At 39.1% G+C, this 22,987-nt stretch overlaps 2 protein-coding genes across 2 annotated transcripts; one reads left to right on the plus strand and one right to left on the minus strand.

Annotated features, from left to right (window-relative positions):
• The first annotated feature begins 10,127 nt into the window (after window positions 1-10,127).
• oxtr (oxytocin receptor) lies at window positions 10,128-16,992 on the plus strand. Its single transcript, XM_040115455.1, has 2 exons — window positions 10,128-11,108; window positions 16,652-16,992. Exons 1-2 carry the CDS (start codon window positions 10,181-10,183, stop codon window positions 16,903-16,905), a joined length of 1,182 nt encoding a protein of 393 aa, XP_039971389.1. The 5' UTR covers window positions 10,128-10,180; the 3' UTR covers window positions 16,906-16,992.
• Window positions 16,993-18,966: 1,974 nt separating this feature from the next.
• On the minus strand, window positions 18,967-22,442 carry cav3 (caveolin 3). Its single transcript, XM_040115660.1, has 2 exons — window positions 22,151-22,442; window positions 18,967-20,798 (listed from the first exon to the last, which is right to left on the minus strand). Exons 1-2 carry the CDS (start codon window positions 22,265-22,267, stop codon window positions 20,457-20,459), a joined length of 459 nt encoding a protein of 152 aa, XP_039971594.1. The 5' UTR covers window positions 22,268-22,442; the 3' UTR covers window positions 18,967-20,456.
• Between the last annotated feature and the right edge of the window lie 545 nt (window positions 22,443-22,987).

Below are 22,987 nucleotides of genomic sequence, written 5' to 3' on the forward strand. Positions count from 1 at the left end.
ATTTTGGAGCATTTAATAGCTAAAGAGTCAGATATTTTTTTCTAAGTTGACCGTGACCAAACCAGAGCTAAAACAAGTGAGTCAATGTTGGACAAAAACATTGCTCCAGATGAATGCGGATCCTGCTTTGTGTCTGCTGAATGTGTAAATAGATTTGCTAACATGTTTGCCAGAGTACTTTACAGGTGATAAAATGTCAGTGTTGTGTTTACAGCTTATTCTGCTGCCCACAAGTGGCCAAAAAAATCCATCTACTGATGCAGCTTTGATAGTTGATATTTGCCTCTAAAAATCCCTTATCAGATGATTCTACTATTACAAAGTCAGGGGGCTATAATATTTAGCTGAAAGATGTTATTTTTTTCAGTTCTCTTTGACATCCACAGTGAGTTATTCTTGTTGTTCTTGTATATTTTCTATCTTTATTTCATTACGTGATTTTATATGGTTTATTTTCTTAAATACACAGCAGACGTACAGCTTGAAATAATAATGGGCGACTAGTTCTGCACCACACCACAGATGTTTTTTGTCATAAAAAAGCATAAAACCGCCCTAACTTTGTTTAACAGTGAGGTGTAAAGCACAGGAAAATGTTTTGGAATGATGTTTTGTTTCTGCTGTCTGCACTATTGTTTGTGTGGATATTTGAGCTGCTGAGAACCAACTCACTGAAGAAAATGATTCTTGAAATGACCAGCTGTTTGTGGATCCTCCTGCTGGCAGGCTTCACAATCAGAGATGGCCATGGAAATGAAATTAGCTTTTTGTTTCATAGTCAGCCAGTTAGAGCCCTCAGTTTCATTCATATTTCCCATCATATAATTTTTTATTTTTTTTTAATTTATCAGCCTATTACTCTCAGAGAAACATTTTCAAAAAATAAGCCAGTAATATAAAAATACATTTGTGTTGGGCATGTTGCATCTGAGCAAAATGGAGGAATAATTAGAGAAAATTAGGTCATGCTTTATATTATGGTGTACCAGTTCATGCTGTACGAACACATATATGTAGGTACAGTAAAATAATTTGTACTGTAGGGTACCGATTTGTTTTTAAACAGTACAGTATGACCCACTGAGAAACAATCTGACACCTGGGAGGTACTTATATTGTAAATTTTTTTAAGTTCCAGGTATATATTCTAGTATTCTAATATTGTATATAACACAAGGAATTACATTGTGATTGTCATTACAATGGCTGTTGGGAAAAATTACACTGAACGTTGCAGGCCATAATCTAAATCATTAGTGAAAATTATTGGAGAAACTGCAAGCATATACATAATAGGAAATTCATTTTTAGAACTGTGCCACATTACTTAAGACCTCAGCTGACCCTATAACTGGGATAAGGTTGCAGATTTCCCTCAGGGCAGTGTGGATTTATGGTATGTCAACTTGCTATTTGCATACTTTGATGCTGTATTTTCTTGCATTTTTGTAGGAAGAGGTGGGTGTAAATTGTTATTCAAGATGCCAATGAGCGCGAACCTTTCAGATTTACCTTTGTTGGAGAAAGTAGCACAAACCCAACGTTTAACTTAAAAGCTTTAAAATGCACAGGCACATTCACTAGACTTGAGCACATTGGGTTTACAGTTGGCAGCTTTCAGTGGTTTTTTGAAATCACTGTGACTTACTTGCTGGTGGCAGAATTAATCTGTCATAAATTACATATGAAATAAGAACCGCAGGTGTACACCTGGACAGAAATTAGAGCCAGGGATGCAGTTTTTCAGGTGTATGTAATAGTGCCATAAACTGAAAAACCTCACAGTTCATGTCCTACAGCAACACACACTCGCACACGCACAGATATACACACAGAGGACAACAAACAGTTCAATGGCAATCAGTTAACTGGTGTATTTGGAGGTAATGGTCCGAGAGAAGGGAGCTAACAGTATTTCAAAGAGCCCTGATTATCCTCCCTCACGTACAGCTCCGTGCCAAGTCTGCTTCTCTTGCTAAAATCTAAAATCTAATAACCAAGTACCTCTTATCATGCCGTGTCTGAGTTAGTATTACATTTTAAAGCAACACTTACTTCAATTCATGCTCATACAAGTCATCTTATTCAGTTTTCAAGCACATCACAGTGGTCCTTTTCTAATGTAGCAAACACAGACGATACCAAACTGTTTATTCACGTCAAAATTCAAGTAGTTAGTGTTTCAATCTCATTTTCAGGTCATTACTTCTTTCCACCATTATTAATATACAGCCACTCAAATTATTTTCCTTGTAGCACAAATACATCACAAAAGCCTTATTTTTAAAGGATTTAACAGACATGCAGCATACTGTAAATAGAGAGTGTGTGAGACCTGTAAGGCTAATGAGCTTTTTTCTGACCCACTCCTATTTTGTATGTTTTGGATGTGAATTCAAATGTCTCTGCCCAAGCCAAAGCTTTCAAACTTCAAGATTTAGTGTTGATTTCCATGTGGAATGTGTCCCATGTGTCTTTTTCTCCTCTTCCTCAACCTTTTTCCCACAAATCAGATGATGTGGGATGTGTGTGTGAGATAGAATGATCATACAAGATTCCTTACAGTCAAAAACATTTTTTTTTCATGATAACAAAAATACGGGAGTTATTTTGTATGCTTAGTGAATGCCTACTGCTTCAGCGTACAGTATATTTGTAGTACAAGAACGTTTTGTTTTACCTCCAAAACACCACACTGCACTGCAGTGTGAGCAAGGAGACAATCTGTGAGTCACGCATGGTAACTGGTGGAGTGGCAGGTGCATGTGTGAGTTCAGAAATGTGTGAGACGTGAGGCTCATTCTGCTCCTTGCTCGATAAGAGATTCTAAACAATATCACATTGAGGCTCTGATATATTAACAATGTGTCCAACGCTCTAACACTGTTGTCCTTGGCTGTGCTGCTGCCTCCCCCATTTCAATTATCGAACCAAACATCTGCTATTAGCCAATATCACACAGCCTTTCTCTCTCTCTCCCTCCACTCCAATCATTCCCTCGGATTTCCATTGGTTTCATGGTGCCAAGTCAAAAATGGAAATGATTGGGCTCTGTTAATATGTTGTCTTATCACGACCCTTATTTGCTTATACTTAAGAGGAAAAGTATAAATTGTATCATCGATGAGTACTTTGACAATTTTAGTCAAAGTAAACACATCAGATACTGTAAGTGTGAAGTTTGATTATCACATGATGTCACTATGCAAAACGTTTAACGATTTGTAGTATTATGTAAATAAGGAGTTGCTGCAGAATAAGATGCCGAATTATCAAACAACAGCTGTAACTTGACATCCAGATGACTTGTTAGATAAATCTGTCTGTACTTTGCTTTTTTACTTGAAGTCACAGTCCAGAATTGGCATTAGACTGGCATAATCCTTTTTGACTTGTCACACTGCCTGCAATCACAGCTTTATATTTCCACCAACTGGAAATCTCTTTTGAGTCCCTTAATTCAAGTGTATATCCCGTACACATAAACACAAATGCACTAGAAAAAAAATAGCCAGTCACCTTGTCCGGTACTGAGCAGGGCTTCTATCACTATGATTGTTTTGATCTTAAATAATGGAAAGGGGAATATAACAGATCATGTGTTATTCATAGTGGTGCCTGATTTATTACACCAATAAAAGCAACAGGAGAGGAATATAGTTTACTGGTCATAAAACATGATAAGCCCAATGTCCCTGCTCTTATAAATTCTGGCATTGTGAATGTGGAAAACCCAATTAGGTTTAGCTGACATCACTGTAGTTTGTAATGAGAAGTGATTCACAATAACGGATTTCTAATCACTATGTTCTACCAAGTTTCAAATTTTCACTCCTTCATAGCATGAGTCATCTGTGGCCATGCATGTATTTATCAGTTTTTTTTCTTCAGCAAACCAAATATGATTTATTGGTTGCTATGCTGGCTCAAACAGTGTGTGCTCTGTCCCACAAACATAAAACAGGCATTATGTATTTTGGTATTGTTGAGTTGTTTGCTTTATTTTCATTCAAGATCCACGGCCACTTCCTGTAAATGCCCTTCAGAGTGGGCAAACCCACATATGAGCAACTTTTCCAGATGCACCACAGGCGGCCTTATCCTGTTATTGTTTTGGAAGCAGATGTCTTAGATCCTGATTAAAAAAAAAAAAAAAAAGCTCAAGCAGAAACTCAGGAAGCTCCTGTACCGAAGCGGGGCATTCTCTCAGAAGTGAGGCCCATCTGAGGAGCTCTGACTGCAATATTGTTTAACACATTTGCAACTTAAAACTCTTGCAACTCTATGCTTGAGTGAGATATGTCTCGAGCGGGTGTGATGTATGACTTAACTTCACTTGTTTACACTCACTTATATCTTTAAAGCGAGACTATCTAACTTTTGCTGAACGCAGCCACTTTGGTCACATATAACAATGATTGCATAGCGATCAAATGTAAATGCAAAAATGTAGCTTTACAGTAGCACGCGCAAACTGACTCACTAATGTCACTTATGCGGCAATATTTATCGAAAGTTTGCTAACAATAGCTAACATTAGCCATCACAAGCTACTGGTCATACCAGATCAAGTGAGGCTGCCATAGCAAAACCCCTGAGGGTATTGAAATGAGCAAGGGTGTCCAGGGTGACGCCAACACCATCTCTCGGGGTAGTGCTTTAAGTGACATCACCACGCAGAATATATCATGCACCCACTGAGCCAGGAGTGACATCATCCTTCTACACCCCACAGTGTGTTGGTTTACTTTTTATATGCACCTCTTGACACAAGAATCACCCAGGGGAAAATGGTAGGCTGAGAACTTCATGTACTGAGTGATTACATAAGCAGCAGGAGCCAAAAGTATTAGCGTGAAGATCCTTTGTATCTTACTTCATCAGGGGTTCGGGCCTGAACCTTGTCTCTAATTAGATCTGTCAACTCTAAGCCCAATATCTGTGGGAACGGTACAGAGAACTGCTGAGTCACTGGAATCACTCTGGGGGATGGGTTACATATGTTGCACAGGTTTGAGTGGATGGAGAAGTGAAGACCAAATTGATTAATTTTAATAATGCTGGATGTGATCACAGCAAATTTACCCTTTGCCATTGTTTACCGTATGTCCAATGTCCAGAACCATCAGTTAATTTAACATCCTGTATGTTTTTTCCCAGCAGCTGCCTCTGGGCCATATCAGCTCTATGACTGGACAAACAGCAAACATCTGTCAGCTTACTAACACTGGGTCATACTGGATGTTGTAGACATTAGTTGCTAGCAAGAGGAGGTCTTCCCTAGTATTTTCACATATAAGATAAGACAAAATAAGACTTTTTTTGATCCCTGAGAGGAAATTCACATGTTGCAGCAGCACAGAGATAGGCTAAGAGGTAAGAAAACAGATAAAGAACTATTTAAATGAAATGAATAAAAAATAAAATAAAATAAAACAAGAAATTAAGACATTAGAGAAATGACATTTTAAAAAAGCTATAAACAATATATATATTACATTATCTATGTCAGTGAATTATGCAAGTATTTGTGCAAAAGAAGTCGAGTGGTGTAACTCTGGTGCCGTGATGTTTAAACTCTGTATATACTTTAAAAATATAGGCATAGGTATGAAGTTGAAGTACAATGTATATAATAATATAACAAAGTATATTTCATATCAAGTATATGTACAGTATTTGTAATATACACACACTAGACAAGTATATACATGCATAATAGAAATGGAAGAAACACTGATACAGCATAAAATATGAAAAATATATACGCATAAAAATAGCTATATTTTATTGTTATATAGTGATAAGTAATATAATCTAATGTAAAATAAACTACAGTTAGATATGTTAGTAAGTTAGCAGTTTGTAGCCAAATTGTTGCCTTTTTTAATATATATTTTGTAACAAAGGTCCACAGCTGAAATCAAACCAGGGACGCTGTGATTATACAGTGTGGTATCATCCTTAGACCCCTCAGCCATATGTATGCCCCCAAATTGCTGTCTTTTGAATGTTCACTGGAGTCATTTTAAAAATAAAACATTACATGTCTTCACATGTAATTGAACATCTTCTCCTTCATCACTCTGAACTGTGCCTGACATTAAATCCTTTTCAATATGATTTGAAATTTGTCTCAAAATGTCATTAATATCAGGAAATCCTAGAGCATCATTTTTTTTCCCCATCTGTCATCTTTTTTACTTTCACTCTATTTCCATGATAGGTTATGCTCACTGCAAGGAACCTGGACTTCACTCAACCTTGCCGTCCAAATTTCCTCTCTTCCATACTCCTCTCTACTTTAGCAATCAAGACTTCTACGCTTCTACTGTCACAGCTCATTATCCCTTTAATCTGTCAGCAGAAACTTCAAGCCAGACCTCAGGCTGTTTACCTGCCCACCCAAACTCACAATACACCACAAGTAGTTACATCCATCAGCAACACTGTTTGGATAATTCAGCACTTACCCTTCATTAAAGCTGAGCAAACCTCCACAGATTAAATGCCGAGCCATTACTAAATGAACTGTATAAAACACACCCTAATCTGACACTATACCTGTATCATAATTCAAGGTGTGTCCTATAAAGGACCCAGACACCAAGTTGAACCTCCACTTCTTCCACAAATAAAAAGGTTTATGATGGTGTGCTCAGGTGCTGCTCATCAAATCCTAGAGCAAATTTAAAGCCAATTATCACCAGGAAGTCGCCCTCAAACTACAGACATAATGGAAAGAACCAGTGATAATCCTGGAACACTGCAGTGATACTATAATGAGTTTTAAGTATGAGTTGTGACATTTTACTTCAACACATGATAGACAATTAGCATAGAGTGTACAAGAGTCACAGTAAATGTATCAGTTCAACATATTTTTCTGTAAACACATTGTGAGTGTATGCCTGGCTTCCTTTGTTTAGACACTGCAGTGGCTTTTTCAATGATCATTACAGTTGTGACAATATGTTTTTACCAGTGACTGGTGACAACATGAACTTGAATACCTGATAAATAGCCTGTAGTCACCTGATATTGCCAGACTTTATGAGTTGTCAAGGAATGCCTGAATGCTCCATTAAACAATTTAGCCGCACACCTTAGATTTGAAATGGGTCAGACCTTGCCAATTTGTTTGTGACATATTTAGTCTAGAAATGCAGACCACAGAGGATCCAGCCCCTGAAATGGGACTACAACTATTTCTAGCAGTATCCCCAACCGTAACCCCAATTCTCCCTACCTCTCACTGTAAAATCAACAGACTATTTTATACATTTTTAGTATCACCCAAACTTCAGAGGAAGCTTTACTGTCCCATCTGAGTCATTTCACAGCCAGTGAGTATCAACAGACTGTATGAATAACTGTAACCTCATTGTGTACATCTTCTATCACATATTCACTAAACACTTGCTCAGAAGGCCGAAAGTCCCGACACTAAGATGACTTCAGTCTTACTCTGTAACCAAACGGCCTCGTTAAAACTTCTCGGTCATAATAAAAAAAAACAACACACATTTACGACTTCCATGAAATGATGGGCCCTCATCAATCCACTAATCACTTCCTGCTGAGTTTAAGCAATGTTCTAACAGCACCTTCCCAATTTTCAGTGCTGAATTTGTTACACTGGGACAATTGCACTCGTTATTTTGTTATTATAGTTGTTTTCAGGCTATATCCAGTTTCATTACTTGCCTGCTGGCTGATTTTATGGGGCTAATCCAAAATGTAGTCGGTGAGAGTAAATATTTTCATTCCAAAGTCACAAGTAACATCATTAACTTTAATTGTATCATTATCCTTCTTTTTCCTTGTTTTTTTAAAATTCCAGTCAGTGCTAAATCATGGGCAGTCGTCATGTTACGGCTTTTAAATTCCAGTGAATCTATTATTTTCCAAACCCAAAGCCACAAAAAGGGTGAATGACTCTCTGGTGTAAATAGCACCAGCGGCCTTTCCCCACACGATTTGTAACTGTGTGTTGCTGGAAATTTAAAGAGCTGCACACTAACACACAACTCCCACTTTTCAGTACTTCTAATTACCTTAGCATTTTCGTACACTTCCAAACATGAAACATGAGTGAGAGTGATTACTAATGATTATCATCTACAAAGTGTTTGGTTTCACATATTTTATGGTGTAAATAATTTCTGTGACTGATGGTACAAATCAAAATTTATCAGCAGAACTGACAAGCAGTTGTTTTACATGGAGGTTAATAATCCTCTTTCTACAGTATTTGTTATTCCTGTGATCCCTGTTATGAGCCTTTTAATCTGTCCAGTTTCATCGATTCACTAATAATTTCTGCATTATTCTCTCTCCATTTAGGTATCACGGCTTTCAAGTTGTTAAAACTCTTATAATGTGTTAAACCATCACCCTCATCAGTTAAGTAATAATAATCACCATTGTCATTTAAGTTTTTCCCATGTGTAGGAGGGTAACAGCCAATCATTGTCACTCGTTGTTTTTTATAATAACCTGATGGCCAATATGTACAATATGTATAAATCGTCTGTAAAATGAATTATGTGGTCCTCATCATCTTGGACAGTTTGCCTGAATCCTCCGAATACCAATAAGACTTAAGCCACTAGATCTTAAAGCAACCGAGTCATGAATCAAGTCTAAGAGGCCATTTGATATGAACAATAAAAAAAATAAATAAATAAAAAAGGCTGCCAGCCCCTAGGGTGATTTTCTAGGAAAGTGTGTGCAGGGCTTTCTCTGGTCTTAGTGCCTCTCCTGAAAAAGGCTTATGACTCAAATACTATATGTGCCAACAGATGCATCCTCCCTTTCATAATCACAACATCAGCTTTAGTGGGTGTCGCCTTGATGACGTCAAACTATTGAGTGCATTTACTTTTCAATCCTGGTTCAGAAACGAAGTGTTTCCACTGTTTTGAGCTGCCCATACTATACACTGTATGCAGACCATTTTATCTTTTGACCCTTTTGAGTTATAAAATGGATCATGCAGTTAAAGAGAAACTATGTTTGTGTGCGTTTCCCAGGCACTTCCCCTTAATGATTCGTTGGAATGATGCTGTTTGCCTGTAAGCTTTAATTATTTTTAACTCATATTTTGTCTCCCAGTGGTTTGGGGAAGTTATGAATGAGCAATTGTTTAATAAGTAGCCGTTTATTTATCAGCCACTAGTTCAAGAACAAAGTAGGGTCTCCAGAGAGATGTTTGGTCCCATTTGCTCCCCAGATTTGAACACAATATGGATCCGTCTTACAATGTCAAGGATGTTTTGGCATCACAGGCTTCCCTGTGCAGCCACTGTCATCTCCCCAGCATCACCGTGGACAGTTTAGTAAATTCTACACACCATGTCAGAGTCTGGCAAGAAAAAACTTCCCAGATGAGGTTGGTCGGTTATAAAATGAGATCCGTGATTCACATCTGCGGGTTCACGCTCCGCAGAGGGTCGGCGCGCTTAGCTGCACGGCGGTAGAGGGAGGTTATTGATGAACGGCTCACATCACCGCCTACTGGTGGTGACGGGTAAGACTGTTTACTGTTGTCAGTGAACTGGGGACACTTACAACAGGGACTTAACGTGCTGTAGCTGGTCATTCCGATTCTTACCAGGGATGATGGTGGGGCTTTCAGTCTCCGCAGCATTTTCTTTTTTTTGATATTTTAATTTTCAGATTTCGATTTTGATTTTGAAGGCAAATATATATATATTTGCTCAACCACAACCCTGCTAATTCTTTGGATTTACTCAGACTTTGATTTTGCTTTTGGGAGAAATACCTTTGACCAGTGAGGTGTACCACTTTAGTATTTTAGACCCTAGTTTTGCTATTTAGTAGGTCTACACAGTAGCCTTCTGCCCCTGGGGTTAACTTTCTTTTGGCGTCCCCGTTTTATCAAATGCTGCATATTGTTTAGATAACTGGAAACATCTGCTCTTCCCCTCTGTGGAGCCGTGCGTCGTCTATTTTTAGAAAGCATGGGTGATTGAGGTTTACAAAAACTTGAATCCCTTTTTACCACTTCAGAAACATGTTTTGAGCATCGTCATATCTCATCCTTCGTCTTGTCACCTGCGAGGACACAGAAAGACTCAAGACCTTCCAGGTGCCTGTTACAACCACTGCATGACCGCACGGCCCCGACGCATCTGCAAAGAACAAGACTGCGGCAATGGAAAGCTTTTCAAACGAAAGTTACTTTTGGCAATTCAACGAATCCTTGAGGAACTCAAGTCTCCACAACGGTACCGGTGGGTTGAATCAGACGAATCCTCTCAAGCGGAATGAGGAGGTGGCGAAGGTGGAGGTGACTGTGCTCGCCTTGGTGCTGTTTCTGGCGCTGGCGGGGAACCTGTGCGTCCTGCTGGCCATCCACACCACCAAACACAGCCAGTCGCGTATGTATTACTTCATGATGCACCTGAGCATCGCCGATCTAGTTGTAGCGATATTTCAAGTTCTCCCTCAACTTATCTGGGACATTACATTTCGGTTCTATGGACCGGACATTCTGTGCAGATTGGTGAAATACCTCCAGGTCGTTGGGATGTTCGCGTCCACTTACATGTTAGTTTTGATGTCCGTGGACAGGTGTTTGGCAATTTGTCAGCCCCTTCGTTCTTTGCACAGGAGAAAAGACCGTTTCTATGTTATATTTTCCTGGGTCCTTAGCCTGCTCTTCAGTATCCCGCAGATGTTCATCTTTTCCCTGAGAGAGGTTGGCTCGGCCGGATCGGGAGTGTACGACTGCTGGGGCGACTTCGTGAAGCCTTGGGGAGCAAAAGCTTATATCACATGGATCAGCCTCACTATATATATCATCCCTGTGGCCATACTGAGCATTTGCTATGGTTTGATAAGCTTCAAAATATGGCAGAACTTTAAACTGAAAACCAGGCGGGAGCAGTGTATAAGCCTGACGCCCGAAACCTCCAAAGGCAACACACTGGCCCGTGTGAGCAGCGTGAAGCTCATCTCCAAGGCGAAGATAACCACAGTCAAGATGACTTTTGTAATTGTCGTGGCTTATATCGTCTGCTGGACCCCCTTTTTCTCTGTTCAGATGTGGTCTGCGTGGGATCCGGCAGCGCCTCGTGAGGGTACGTCGAAGTTTAAAGTTGAATATGACACCAAGTGTGCGCCAATGCGCAAAGGCTGATGTGCCCATTAAAGGTCACACAATATACACACTTGTATTTGACGACCCCATCCTTTTACACTGCGTTTCCCGTCACAGTATTGATGGGTGGAAACGTTCGAAGATTTTCCAATGAATGTCGCATCCTTCCTGCTTTGCGCACCAGTGCTCTTTACGCGCGAGGATGCGAGAGCTTGATCGTCCAGTTACGGCAAACTGAGGCGACGAAAACACAAGTATGAGCTCTGCTTATTCTCTTTTCCATTCACCGGGGTCAAGTTTTATAGATGACTCACCGAGGACCGGGTTCTGCTGTTTCAGTATCTGGGTAAATGACCCAGCCAGGTTGGGGATGAGAGAGTTTTCAGACTGAGGTGAAGCTCCGATCGATCACAGTGCAGGAGGTGTGACACTAGGACGAGACGAAATCAAAAAGAAAAGAATATTTCATCTTTCTGTTATAAACACAAATGCTTGGTTTCGCATATGCACCCGTGAATGTGCCATTTGAATGTTTTCTGACATTAAGCAATTTAAACGGAAAATATCCCAACAATATCCACACACTTCAAAGACACCCTGTCGCCTCAACACCGAAATTTGAGACACATTATTAGAACATGCTGTCATTTCGATACTGACTGACAGATCTTACAAGAGACAACTAGTTAATCTACTTTATTAATCTAATGTTTTCTGATGCTGTTTGTTGTTTACTTCGGGAAAAAACTGACCTATATTTTCTTTTTCATATACGACAAATTCTTAGATTATACATAATAATACATCTGCTGTGTGGGAAGAAAAAGGTGACTGATTTAAAGTGCAAAAGCTGCAGACAGGATTCCAAGTTGCAGATTTCCAAGTTTCCTCTGACCTTCCTCACGCCGCAGAGAGCGACTCGTGGCTAATCATTAATCAAATTAATATGAGCCACCGCGCGCCAAGCAGCTTCTGTTTGTGCCCGCCAGGCACGTTGGAGTGAGTGGTTGACATTTAACCACAATAAGCCGCTAAGCAGCCATCTACTGTATGAGCTCCCTATATTTATAGACCTGCTGGGTCATGGCCACACCCATATATCAACAGGAGACTTCATTTGCACATATGTGCCGCTTTCATTCTTTCATTACATTTAGGTAGAACTAAGCATAAGGCACAAACCTTGGGAAAAGTTAAGACATGTTTAATTTGAGAGCTTTAATTTGTCTTTTTGTTTTACTGGAAAAGGTCAATCTAATAAGAGCTATTCATTTGAGGATTTTGCAGAATAATATACCTGTCTCCTCCTGAATGAAATGAAACTCTTACTCGAAAGACAATTAAAAAAAAATTGTTTTCCCAACAGGTTCCATCAATTATAACTGTGGTGTAAAATGTAGTTCCTCAGACAAAAAGTAAAAATCATTTTCTATAAAAATACACTGAAATAAAGCAAACAGTGCACATGCCAAAAATAAGACAATAATGCCAGGAAGTTTCCTGATGGGAAGAGAGTAAACAGACTTTGGTGTTGCAGGCCTTTGTTCTTTTCTTATGTTTTTGCAGGTTTGTGTCAATGGTTCCAGCTGACTGGTTGTATGTAGCTGTCATTCGCCTCAAGATGCATTGTTCACACCAGCTATTTACTCTTTTGAGCAAAACATTTGCACAATACACTGAACTGTCAGCCAACACTGTGGAGGCATATTGTTTGGTGCACTGAGGGAATGACAGCACTGGGCTCTGATGCTACATCTCACAACGATACTCAGAGTTCCAGTAGTGAGAATAGAGCAGCAAAAGTGCTTCAGCCTGTGAACGGAAAAGAGTGATTCATTCGTTTTCTCTTTCAGAGCCTGGGTCAGTGCAGATGTCTGATGACTTTCCTCTGCGTGAACAGCACTCAGAAAGGCCAGAATTGGCTGTGACACGTGCCAGTGTTTGTGTACAAAAGATAGACTAGAGTGTCACCTGTGTATGTGGAGATAAAGTGTCCATTAGAGTCATACTCAGTAGAATGAGCCCAGCAGACAACATAGAGCAGGAAGCTCTAGATAAACATTGCAAAACTGTTAAACAGTTTCAGAAACAGTTTCAGAAAACATAAGGTTAATAAGCCAGATTCTGTAGTTGTAGCTGTCAACTTGGTAGTGATAACAGGTTTTAATCATTTGTTTAAAATGATGGTTGTGGGGCAACTCAGATCACAGACTGTGCCTTTAAAACTGTTCGTACTGTAGTGAAATATTAGCAATAAGCGAGGACCATATACAGTAAAACGTATCATTGATGCTTACCATTTGTTATGACAGGTAACTGTGGACTTACAACAAATATTTAGGTAACAGGCTTCAAATACAGATTATTATACTATATTGGTCATTTCATATAATTACCTTTATTTTACCATAAATATACAGTCTCTATAATATGTTATGTGAGACTTGTATAAAACAATAAATTATAAGAAGTAAGGAAAATTGATTAATTTCACTTCCCTTTTTTTTTCTATGGTGCAGAGAAAAAGTTCATTGTAGTAATTGGCACAATCATGGAATATTACTGCCATTGTTTCCTCTGAGATTCACCTAAAAACGACATCTTTTTGCTACATTTTCAACATCAATCAAGCTGATGCCTCAACATGAATGGAGGTTTACTACTTAAAGGTTGATGTTTTTCTTTAAAAGGCCACTCTTAGCAGAGACAAGATGTACAGGCACCAGTTTCTTGCCTGATTATGGATTCAGACTACTACACTTTCTCCAACCTGGCTCATTACTAAAGTAATCATGTCTTCTGCCATGAATGACTCTGAAATCCCCTGAGACAATCAACGGTCAGATGCATAATGCTGTTGTTCACGTTCATAGTTTGACATTTTGAAAAATATGCTTACTTAATTTCTTGAAGGGCGTTAGATGAAAAGATTGATACAGCTCTCACATCTGTATTGTATATATGAAGATACAACTAGCAGCTGGTTAGCTTATCTTAAAGACATGAAACCGGGAAACAGCTGTTTGGCTCTGGACAAAACTATCTCTGGCTTTGTCCACGCTATTTCTTGGCCAGGACCGCTAACTTCCTTGGCTTTCCGCTAATTACCTGGCAAAGAAACAGTCCAGCACATAACCTCCAGTAAAAAGACAAATGCTTCTTTTTACACTATGGTTTTTGTATAGATTAAACAAATGAGATACAATGCATTAATCAGTGAGCTTTAGAGGTGCTGTTAGGTGGATTCTGTTACCTATAAATAGAGCCAGGGTAGCTGGTTCCAGTCTTTATGCTAAACTAAGCAAAATGGCAACTGCCAGTAGCATCATATTTACGATAAAGACATGAGAATGGCATCATTCTTTTCATCTTATTCTCATCAAGAAAACATATCAGCATATTTCCCAAAATGTTGAAGTACTCCTTTAACCAATATTGGACCAGTGGTTTAGCACGCAACCTTTTCCTGTATGAAATTTTGACCCTTAGATGAAATGTCGTCATCAAGCCAATCAGTGTAACTTTTAAAATGCACGAATAAAGAGCCAAATTGCTTTATCCCTCCAAGTTCCTCCAAAACGAATGAGAAAGCTGATTTATTACATCTTGCGACATGGGTCTACTATAAAAGACCCGGTACCTTTTGATGGATTGAAAGTTTACCATTTTTAGCACCCCATTTGGCTCATCAATATGATTTTTAGAAATGTCAGAACATAGTAAAATGCTCCATTCCTCTAAGCTTTGTCAGAGGGACACCGGTGGCATCCGTGATTTCACATTTAACAGCCAGAAAGATTTCATTATTTAGAGGACAAAAACACCTGAAGGTTAAACTCTGACTCAAACACTCACACAAGCACCCAAAAAAATCTGTGAGCACAAACCTCTTCCCTTACTGAGCCTGGTGCCCTCGGCCACCGACTCACACTCTCAGCATTATTGATTTGCATTAAGTGTTCAACCTCAAAGTGTTGATTTTTTTTAAGGTCGGTTATAGTGTCCTTACAAGCAGTGAGAAAAGCAAAACGGTGTCATATGGAAAGAACTCTCAAAGCAGTTTTACTTATAAATATCACTTAATGCAAAAATCGAAATTACATTATTGCTATTGCTTGTTTACCCCCAGGAAACAAGAATCAGCTTTTAGTGTTCTCATTTACGAATACCTGAAGAGTCTTTGGGGCTAACCAGTAACAGCTCTGACAGTCAGACAGATGTACCATCCAGGGGATGATCATTCTGCCTTTTCATTTACTTTTTGATTTATTCATTTATCATTCCCTTGGGAAAGACACCGTGAGCTATTTCAGTAAAGTCTTTTCCACGATAGTTCCCCCTGTTATTCAAATTAAATCCAGGCTGTCCTCTCATCCATCCTGATAAGAAATCTTGATAACCACTAGCTGGTCTTTTGCACCGTCTTCTATTAAGTGTATTAATCCGTCCATGTCAGCGGCATTGTAGCCTGGTCTATATTCGCGCAAACAGATGCCTGACTGAAGGTTTGTGTAAATTCACATATTGTTTTTGCTTGCCTTAAAGTAAAACATTTCATAAATTTGCATTTTCTTGCTCAGATCAGAATATTGCTTCCGTATTTATTACATTCCTCTAACACTTAAATTGGTTCATCTGAAACATTACAATCCAGTGCTTACTCAAAGGCAGATTATAAAACCTATGACACTATAGTAGGGTAAAATGAACGATGTACACCCAGTTAAACTCATGTTTACTCTCATAAAGCAAACCTTTAATAGCTGATGATCAGTTCTTATTAATCATGTGTGTGACTTTTATGCCCTTCCAGAGATCATTAATGCGAAACAATTTTCATTCGAGCTCAGGGACTGTCATTAGAGACAACATGAGAATAGCAGGAACCCAGACGGGCTGGGAGAAAGATTAGCAAGAAGAGGTTAAATACAGGATAGAAACCAATTACATGAAATTGAAACTCATTTGCCAAATGTCAGTTGGATGGTTGAGTTGATGTGGTGTAAATGTCAATGCAAGTAACTTGCCATGATGTATCACAGCAGTGTGTGAGGAACATTTCCACTTGTCCCGTTCTTCGCTTGAGAAAATCAGTGCTTTATTGCTTGTACCAACAGGTCACCATTTCACTTCTTTTCTGTTTATTTCTCACTCTTTTGCTGTGAATAATTAGCATAGCATAGTTCATAGTTCATGGCTATCCATTAAGTAGTTTGAGAAAAAATTCAGTCTGGAATAAAGTGATGGACCAACCATTGCCATACCTACAACCACATTGCTAGCATGGCTAAAAAGCATGAATTGACTTAAAAATGTAAATCATCACAGGTAAACAAACTGTGTGTGCACGAATTCATTACGTCAATTACGTTAATACTTAAAATGGCAGTAGATAAACTCTCAGCCAGCCACTAACTTATTTGTTTTAGAAAGCAATCTCCTGGTTGGACCCAGACTTGGTACAAATCTTTCATTTTTGTTTTCCCAGCACAGTAACTTTCCGCTCTCTGTTCTCTCCTGTAGCCATGCCCTTCATCATCTCCATGCTGCTGGCCAGCCTCAACAGCTGCTGTAACCCCTGGATCTACATGTGCTTTGCGGGGCATCTGTTCCAGGATCTTAGGCAGAACTTTCTGTGCTGTTCCACTCGCTACCTCAAGTCATCCCAGTGCCACTGCGAGCGTGACTTTGACTCCAGTCACAAGAGCAACTCCTCAACCTTTGCTATTAAGAGCACTAGCAGTCAGAGGAGCATCACACAGACTTCTACCACATAAGCACTCACCCTTCCTTCCCTCTCCCAAGCTGCCCACCTGGCCTTTCGCCACATACTATCGCCCATAAAATATCCAGCAGTTCCACTCCTTCAGATACCTCTGCTCCAAGACTTGCTGTTCAAGCAATCAAAAGGGGAATAACAACAAAAGTCTTAATTCTTTTATTCACAGGAATTTACAGTATAAAGTGTAAATGGAATTGTGAAATAGAAAAATGTTGTATAGACTATAATTAAGGGGCGATTATTTGTTATTAGAAGCTTAGAAGATAATCATGGACCCAGCTGAGCAATCTGTTGAATCTGTGGTTTTTGTTTGTTTTTACATGTTTCTTGTTTTAGATGCACAGTATGTATTTACATATTTACATGGCAGAGAAACTTAAAAAAAAAGAATATGTTTGAATGATATTTTAAGCCCTGTCAACCTCGACCAACTACAATATAGATTCAGTTGTTGTCACCAGCAAAGCTTACAAATCCTGTTTGTGTTATGAAATTGCTCACGTTGTGATAAATAATGTGTACCATGTTGTTCACTTTGTTACATTTGCAATGGATTGCATACATGTAAACTGTTATTTGAGCTTTTGTTTCATGTGAGATGTCATGGCTGTCACTGGCAAAGATTTTTAAAAAGTTTAAAAAACAAATAAAGAGTGAAAGCAGCACAAATACGCTGAGGGCGTAATTATTTACACCGAGCAGATACTCATTAGAGCTCCCTTCACCTCCTGAACAGACTGAAGAAATCCTTGGCAATATTGCTGGAAGTGTTCCAGAGGGATGTTTGCCCGCACTGAATCAATAACGTCACTGAGTTGGAAGAAATTTTTGGCAGCACATTGAAACTTTGAACATCCTATTCAGTCTTAGCCCCAAATGCCTTACTGGGTTGACATCTGGTGACTGTTAAGATCACTGAAGTGAACTAAAGTGACTCATGTTTCCAGAGGTATGTTGAGGCAACAACTGCTGCATAACTTGGCGCATTATCCTGCAAGACAGGAGAACAAAGGTAACCTGTGGCCATGAATTCACTCTAGCATTCTTTTTTGCAAAACTAATTAAGTCTGAGGCTGTTGTTCAGTCACTTGTTTTGATATTCATTGTAAATGTTTCAAGGATATGAACTATCTAAGATGTGATCCATTTATTTTATTTACAGCATATCAATAATTCTTGCCAATAAGGAAGAGTTGCCTGAATAAAAGCAAAAGCTGTACAATAAAAACAATCCAACACAATATGATAATAAATACAAATCTTTGTGAAGTTCATAGTGTTCAGTTTAAGTTGAGACACAGGGGGCAGGCGTTGATGCAGCTTTCAACTTAGTCTTTCAGCTCTGTTGTTAAGCTCCTTCGGATATATCGTCTCTGCCACTTTACACTGTAATACTGTAAAATACAACAAACTACAACTACACCTACACCTACAGCCTCAGATACTTTTATGTGATGATAATTATATGCTTCATACAGGTTAGATATAGCAGGAATATTCAACTGAATTATATTGCATAGGTTTTGCTTTAATTTTATTACTATGTGGAATACGTGATTAATTAATGTGCTAAAATGATCCTTTTAAGGCAGTATTTGACTCAACAACTGTACTGCCAGACTATACTTTTTATTTCATACATCTATTTAGGGGGAGTATAATTCCTTTATAGCTTTAATACTGTGACATTTCATAAGAAAGTCTTATTTCAGAGGAAAAATATTATATCAGGAGAAATTCTGTAACATAAATTATAAAAAGGAATACATTCTGTATATTCACTGATTCTGGTGTAGTAGTTTCTGTGTTCAGTTTATTTAGAAAAACCATAATTAGTTAATTACTGTTGAATCTGAAAACTTCCCTTTGAGGATGAAACATTTGATTCCTCATTTAGTATGTGCATTTCTAACCTGCCCGCATATATGGTGCTGAATTTTGGGAAAATACACATGTTCTGTATATTTTATTTATAGAGAGGTCCAAAAGTCTGAGACCACTTTATGGGAAAATGGTCTCAGACTTTCGGAGCCTGTATTTGAATAAAATGTATAGTTTATGGAGAGAATTTTATTTCAGATTAAATGATCATCTGGTGATTATTGCCCACATTGAAATGAAAGTGATTGAAGTGCTTAGTGTTATTTTTTAATGAAATTTGACCACATAACTTGGCAAATTAATCACTCTTGCTCACGAATTACACTGTTTAATACAGTTCATTAATCAGAATAATGCTTTAAGCCAATGTGCTATTTCTGCTCATATAAACTCTAACTGTACATTTTCTAGCACTGGAGTGGAACAAAGGACTAAAAGGAATCAACCAGAAAGAAACACATGGAGGTTACAAAAAAAGAAGGGTCTGGTATTCTCAGACACAGCAGAGAAGCACATGAAAGATATACAACAGCAACCTCTAGTCGGTCACAGTTCCATGGTCAGTGCATCCAGGTTGACAGAAGCAAGATGTATGGTTAATCTTAAAAATGTTTTTCTCAAGCCTTTTAGAAAGATTTGAAATAATACACATAATATACTCTCAATCAAACACTCAACCAATGTTTTAATATAGTTATTATAAGGACAGTTTGATCAGTTGTAATATGTCTTTAAATAAGTTTCAGCCCATGTATAATTTTACTTTCTACACTGCAGGTCCACAGTGGGAGCAAAGGTTTTTATGCTTTTCTTTCAAATCAAAATAATCCTGTGGAACATTAAAATGGCTCTCGTAGAGAGGTTTTCACTTAACGCCATCGGTAGTTAGGTTCATTCTTGTTTACACATACTTGACTGAAATATGCAAACAATTATTTAATATTCCACTCATCACACTTTGATACAGGAAGTTTAGTTCAAGTTACTCTGGAGCCATCACAAATTAAGAGGGAAACATATCGGAATATTTTTATGAATACATAGAGAAATCAGACAATACTGGACAATGTAATTACATTCAGAAAATATTTTAAATTCCTTTCATTCTGTCAGGGTTTTTTCTAGTTAAGTTAAATTTACATATACAGTTTATAAGTGTCAAATTAAATTCAGTCAATGTGAAGTAAAACAATACTGGACACAGCAACATACAGCATCAATATAACTTTTAAGAATAGCCAAATGTAACGCATACAAGAAGCATCGTCCAGTCGTCCAAAGGTGCAGCAGTGTTGGGGAGTTCATTTCATTTGTTGTGAATGAGTAGCCATTTGTGATAGAAATGAATGAGGGCAGACAGATCCTGTTCATGGCAGGCGGCCCTCTTCGGCCCTCTAGTGAGGAACCGGAGCTTTCCAGGAGTGCCAGAGCTGTGATAGAACCACGATGACTGCTGCAGCTGTCGAAAAGCTTCTGGTGGCAAAAGGCACACTGGGCATGTCAGGACTCAGAGCTGAGGGCTTGAGGATAGGAGGGTGGGGAAGAGCATGTTATGAAGGGAGGAGAAGTATCGGGCAGTAAGCAAAATTCCAGGATTGATCTTCTGGTGTATAAAAAGATACCACACTTCATCCGATCATACTAAAAACACTACTGTATGAGTTCTTAGACTTCTTTGCGCAGTGCTACGCGCACACTGCTGAAGATCTTGCCCAGGGCTTCGAAGAAAGGATCAAAGAAGGTCTGGATGCAGAGAGAATAGATGCGGCTGACGCACTGTGACTCAATCAGACAGCTCTTGATGCAGGGAACCACGGCCCAGATATGGCAGAAGGAGATGCAAGCAAACAGGAAGCCCCAGAGCAGAGCAACAGGGATACCGAAGACAGCGGACAAGATGCGGTAACACCAGTATTTAGACACAGTGAAGGTGGTGTAGCTAAGCTTCCACACTCCATCCAGGCTGTGTGTACCATCAGGCTCTGCAATGATGTCCTCAAACTCCACCTAATAAGAAATTTAAAAGAGGCTTTCATTAATGCACTTCTTTGAGGGCATACCTCTTTTATCCATCTCCCTCCATCAGACCTCTGTAGGCTAAGTAATATGCACATGCCATTGTTAAGTGTAAAGATTATGCTTGTGAAAGCTGCAGAGTGTTAGGGTCAAATTGATACAGAGAAACCAATGATTAGTTGCACCTCATAGAATGAAAAAGGCAGAGATGTGGAGTGGCTTTCGATCCAAATTATTCTAAAAGCTCTTGGGTCCAAATTATTCTAAAAGCTCTATTCCAGTTTTGCCACCTGGTCTTTTGGAGTAGCGCTGTCACACTCTCAGTTGAGAATTAACTTGTCAGTAATCATGGCAGGCAGCTGCACCGCACATCTAAAACCTTTTCTTTTCTTCCAGACCACTGGATAGGATCGGAATTGGAAGTAAAGACTCGCTGTCCATTTCCTGTAGAGGTAGCAGCCCGAGCTCATCCTCTGAGCGAATGGCTGGGCACGAGCTGCTGTTTTATATTTTTCTCTGTTTAGTCTGGCCTCTTTCAGCTCTTAGAGGATTGCTAAAGTCAAATTCTGCAAAAGAACAGTCTATGTTCTATAGAAATAAGAGATGTGGTCAAAAGCTCGTAAATCTGAGTTCTCAACTAGTTAGGGGCACCCGCTCAATAGATATAACTAATCCACTTTATTTTGAGGGTATAGCAAAGAAAAAGAAAAATTGGAAATGTTACCAGAAAATTATTGAATGGATTAGAACTTTCAGTGCCAATTTATTACTGAGTGTAACTAGACTATTAGGAGTACAGTTGACAAGCCTTATGGTTTAAAAATGTTTAATCATTAATCTTTATCAGTGTCTTTCTGAAAACAGACATGACCAGGTCTGAGGATCATTCCAAACTGGCCATGCAGACACTAAAAATGCACAGCTCATAATTCGTGATTTACCATCTTCATTGAACATGTTTACATGAACTGCCTTCAGTTAAACAAAATCTAATCTAAATGTATGTTCAGTCCTGTCTTTACAGAAAATGATTTTTGGTGATGTCAAGGCAACAATCACAGGATAAACAGTAGTCAAACATAAATAAAACACGGCAGCACAGTGTATTAGTTTCACCCTGTTCTACCCCATTCTCAAAATAAACTTCGTGTTCTGCACAGGCAACAGGAATAGCTCTTGGTCTCATTAGGGGTTTTCCAGGCAACATAATAACCTGTTCTCCTGTCTTTGTTCCTAGCAACCACTTAATACATTATCACCACATGCTTCCACACATGCCGAAACAGGGGTTACTTAATCTTAATCCTTTCTTTGACAGCGTGTTGTCTCCATGCTGCACAAACCTTCACCACGTCCTCATTGATCTGCTTGGGGTCTCTGTTAATTAGGTCGATCTCTTTGGTGTGGCTGTCCTTCACAATCTTCTCCTCGTTGATGTTGTACTGGTACTGATCCGCCATGGTGGGGCTGCAGGTCCTGGACAGGCCGGAGACAGTGAGGGTAAACCTTCCTGGATCAGACTTCACGCAGCCGCCTCAATTCACTTCTGAACCCCTGTATCACCAATGTGACGCTCTCGTTGACATGCCAGTGGACAGCTGCTGCAGTCGTCCTGGTAAAAATGGAGGCCTGACCCCCACCCTGTACACACACACAGAAATTGCAAAAGTGCACACACACACACACACACACACACACACACACACACACACACACACACACACGGACACACAAAATGTAGTGCACGCAGACAGAAAAGGCATGCCTTAAAGGAGAACCCAGGGCTGTGTCACATTTCACATAGGGTTGTGGGGCTACGTGGGCAGAGTTTGCACAGTGGCACGAACTTCCACCACAGATTGAGGCAGTAAGTACAAACACACCGTCCTGCTCCAGCTCTAGTTGGGACGCAGTGCTTGGTGTACTAATACTGAACTTACCTTAAAACAAGCACTGTTGAAAAAAATTTTGCCATCGTCACCATGAGTGTAAGGTTACCTCGATACTCCTGAGAATTATACGAAATAAGGTGGATGTGCAATATGAAGATAATTGATAATAAGGAATGATTTAAATTGTAATTCACCTCACTGAACCAGCACTCATATCTCAACTCTTTCATGATGTTTAATGCTGTAAGTCTGGTGGTGAAGTGACCTACATGTAGTTTTGAAGTAGAA

This window comes from Xiphias gladius, chromosome 21 (genome assembly GCF_016859285.1).
Source record: "Xiphias gladius isolate SHS-SW01 ecotype Sanya breed wild chromosome 21, ASM1685928v1, whole genome shotgun sequence".
In the NCBI taxonomy this organism is placed as follows: domain Eukaryota; kingdom Metazoa; phylum Chordata; class Actinopteri; order Istiophoriformes; family Xiphiidae; genus Xiphias; species Xiphias gladius.

Bases quoted from the DNA above. Each gene is read 5' to 3' on its own strand.
- oxtr (XM_040115455.1), top strand. From the start codon at position 10,181: ATGGAAAGCTTTTCAAACGAAAGTTACTTTTGGCAATTCAACGAATCC. The intron at 11,109-16,651 runs GTACGTCGAAGT...TCTCTCCTGTAG, and splicing joins TCCGGCAGCGCCTCGTGAGG to CCATGCCCTTCATCATCTCC.
- cav3 (XM_040115660.1), bottom strand. From the start codon at position 22,267: ATGGCGGATCAGTACCAGTACAACATCAACGAGGAGAAGATTGTGAAG. The intron at 20,799-22,150 runs GTTTGTGCAGCA...ATTTCTTATTAG, and splicing joins TCAATGAGGACGTGGTGAAG to GTGGAGTTTGAGGACATCAT.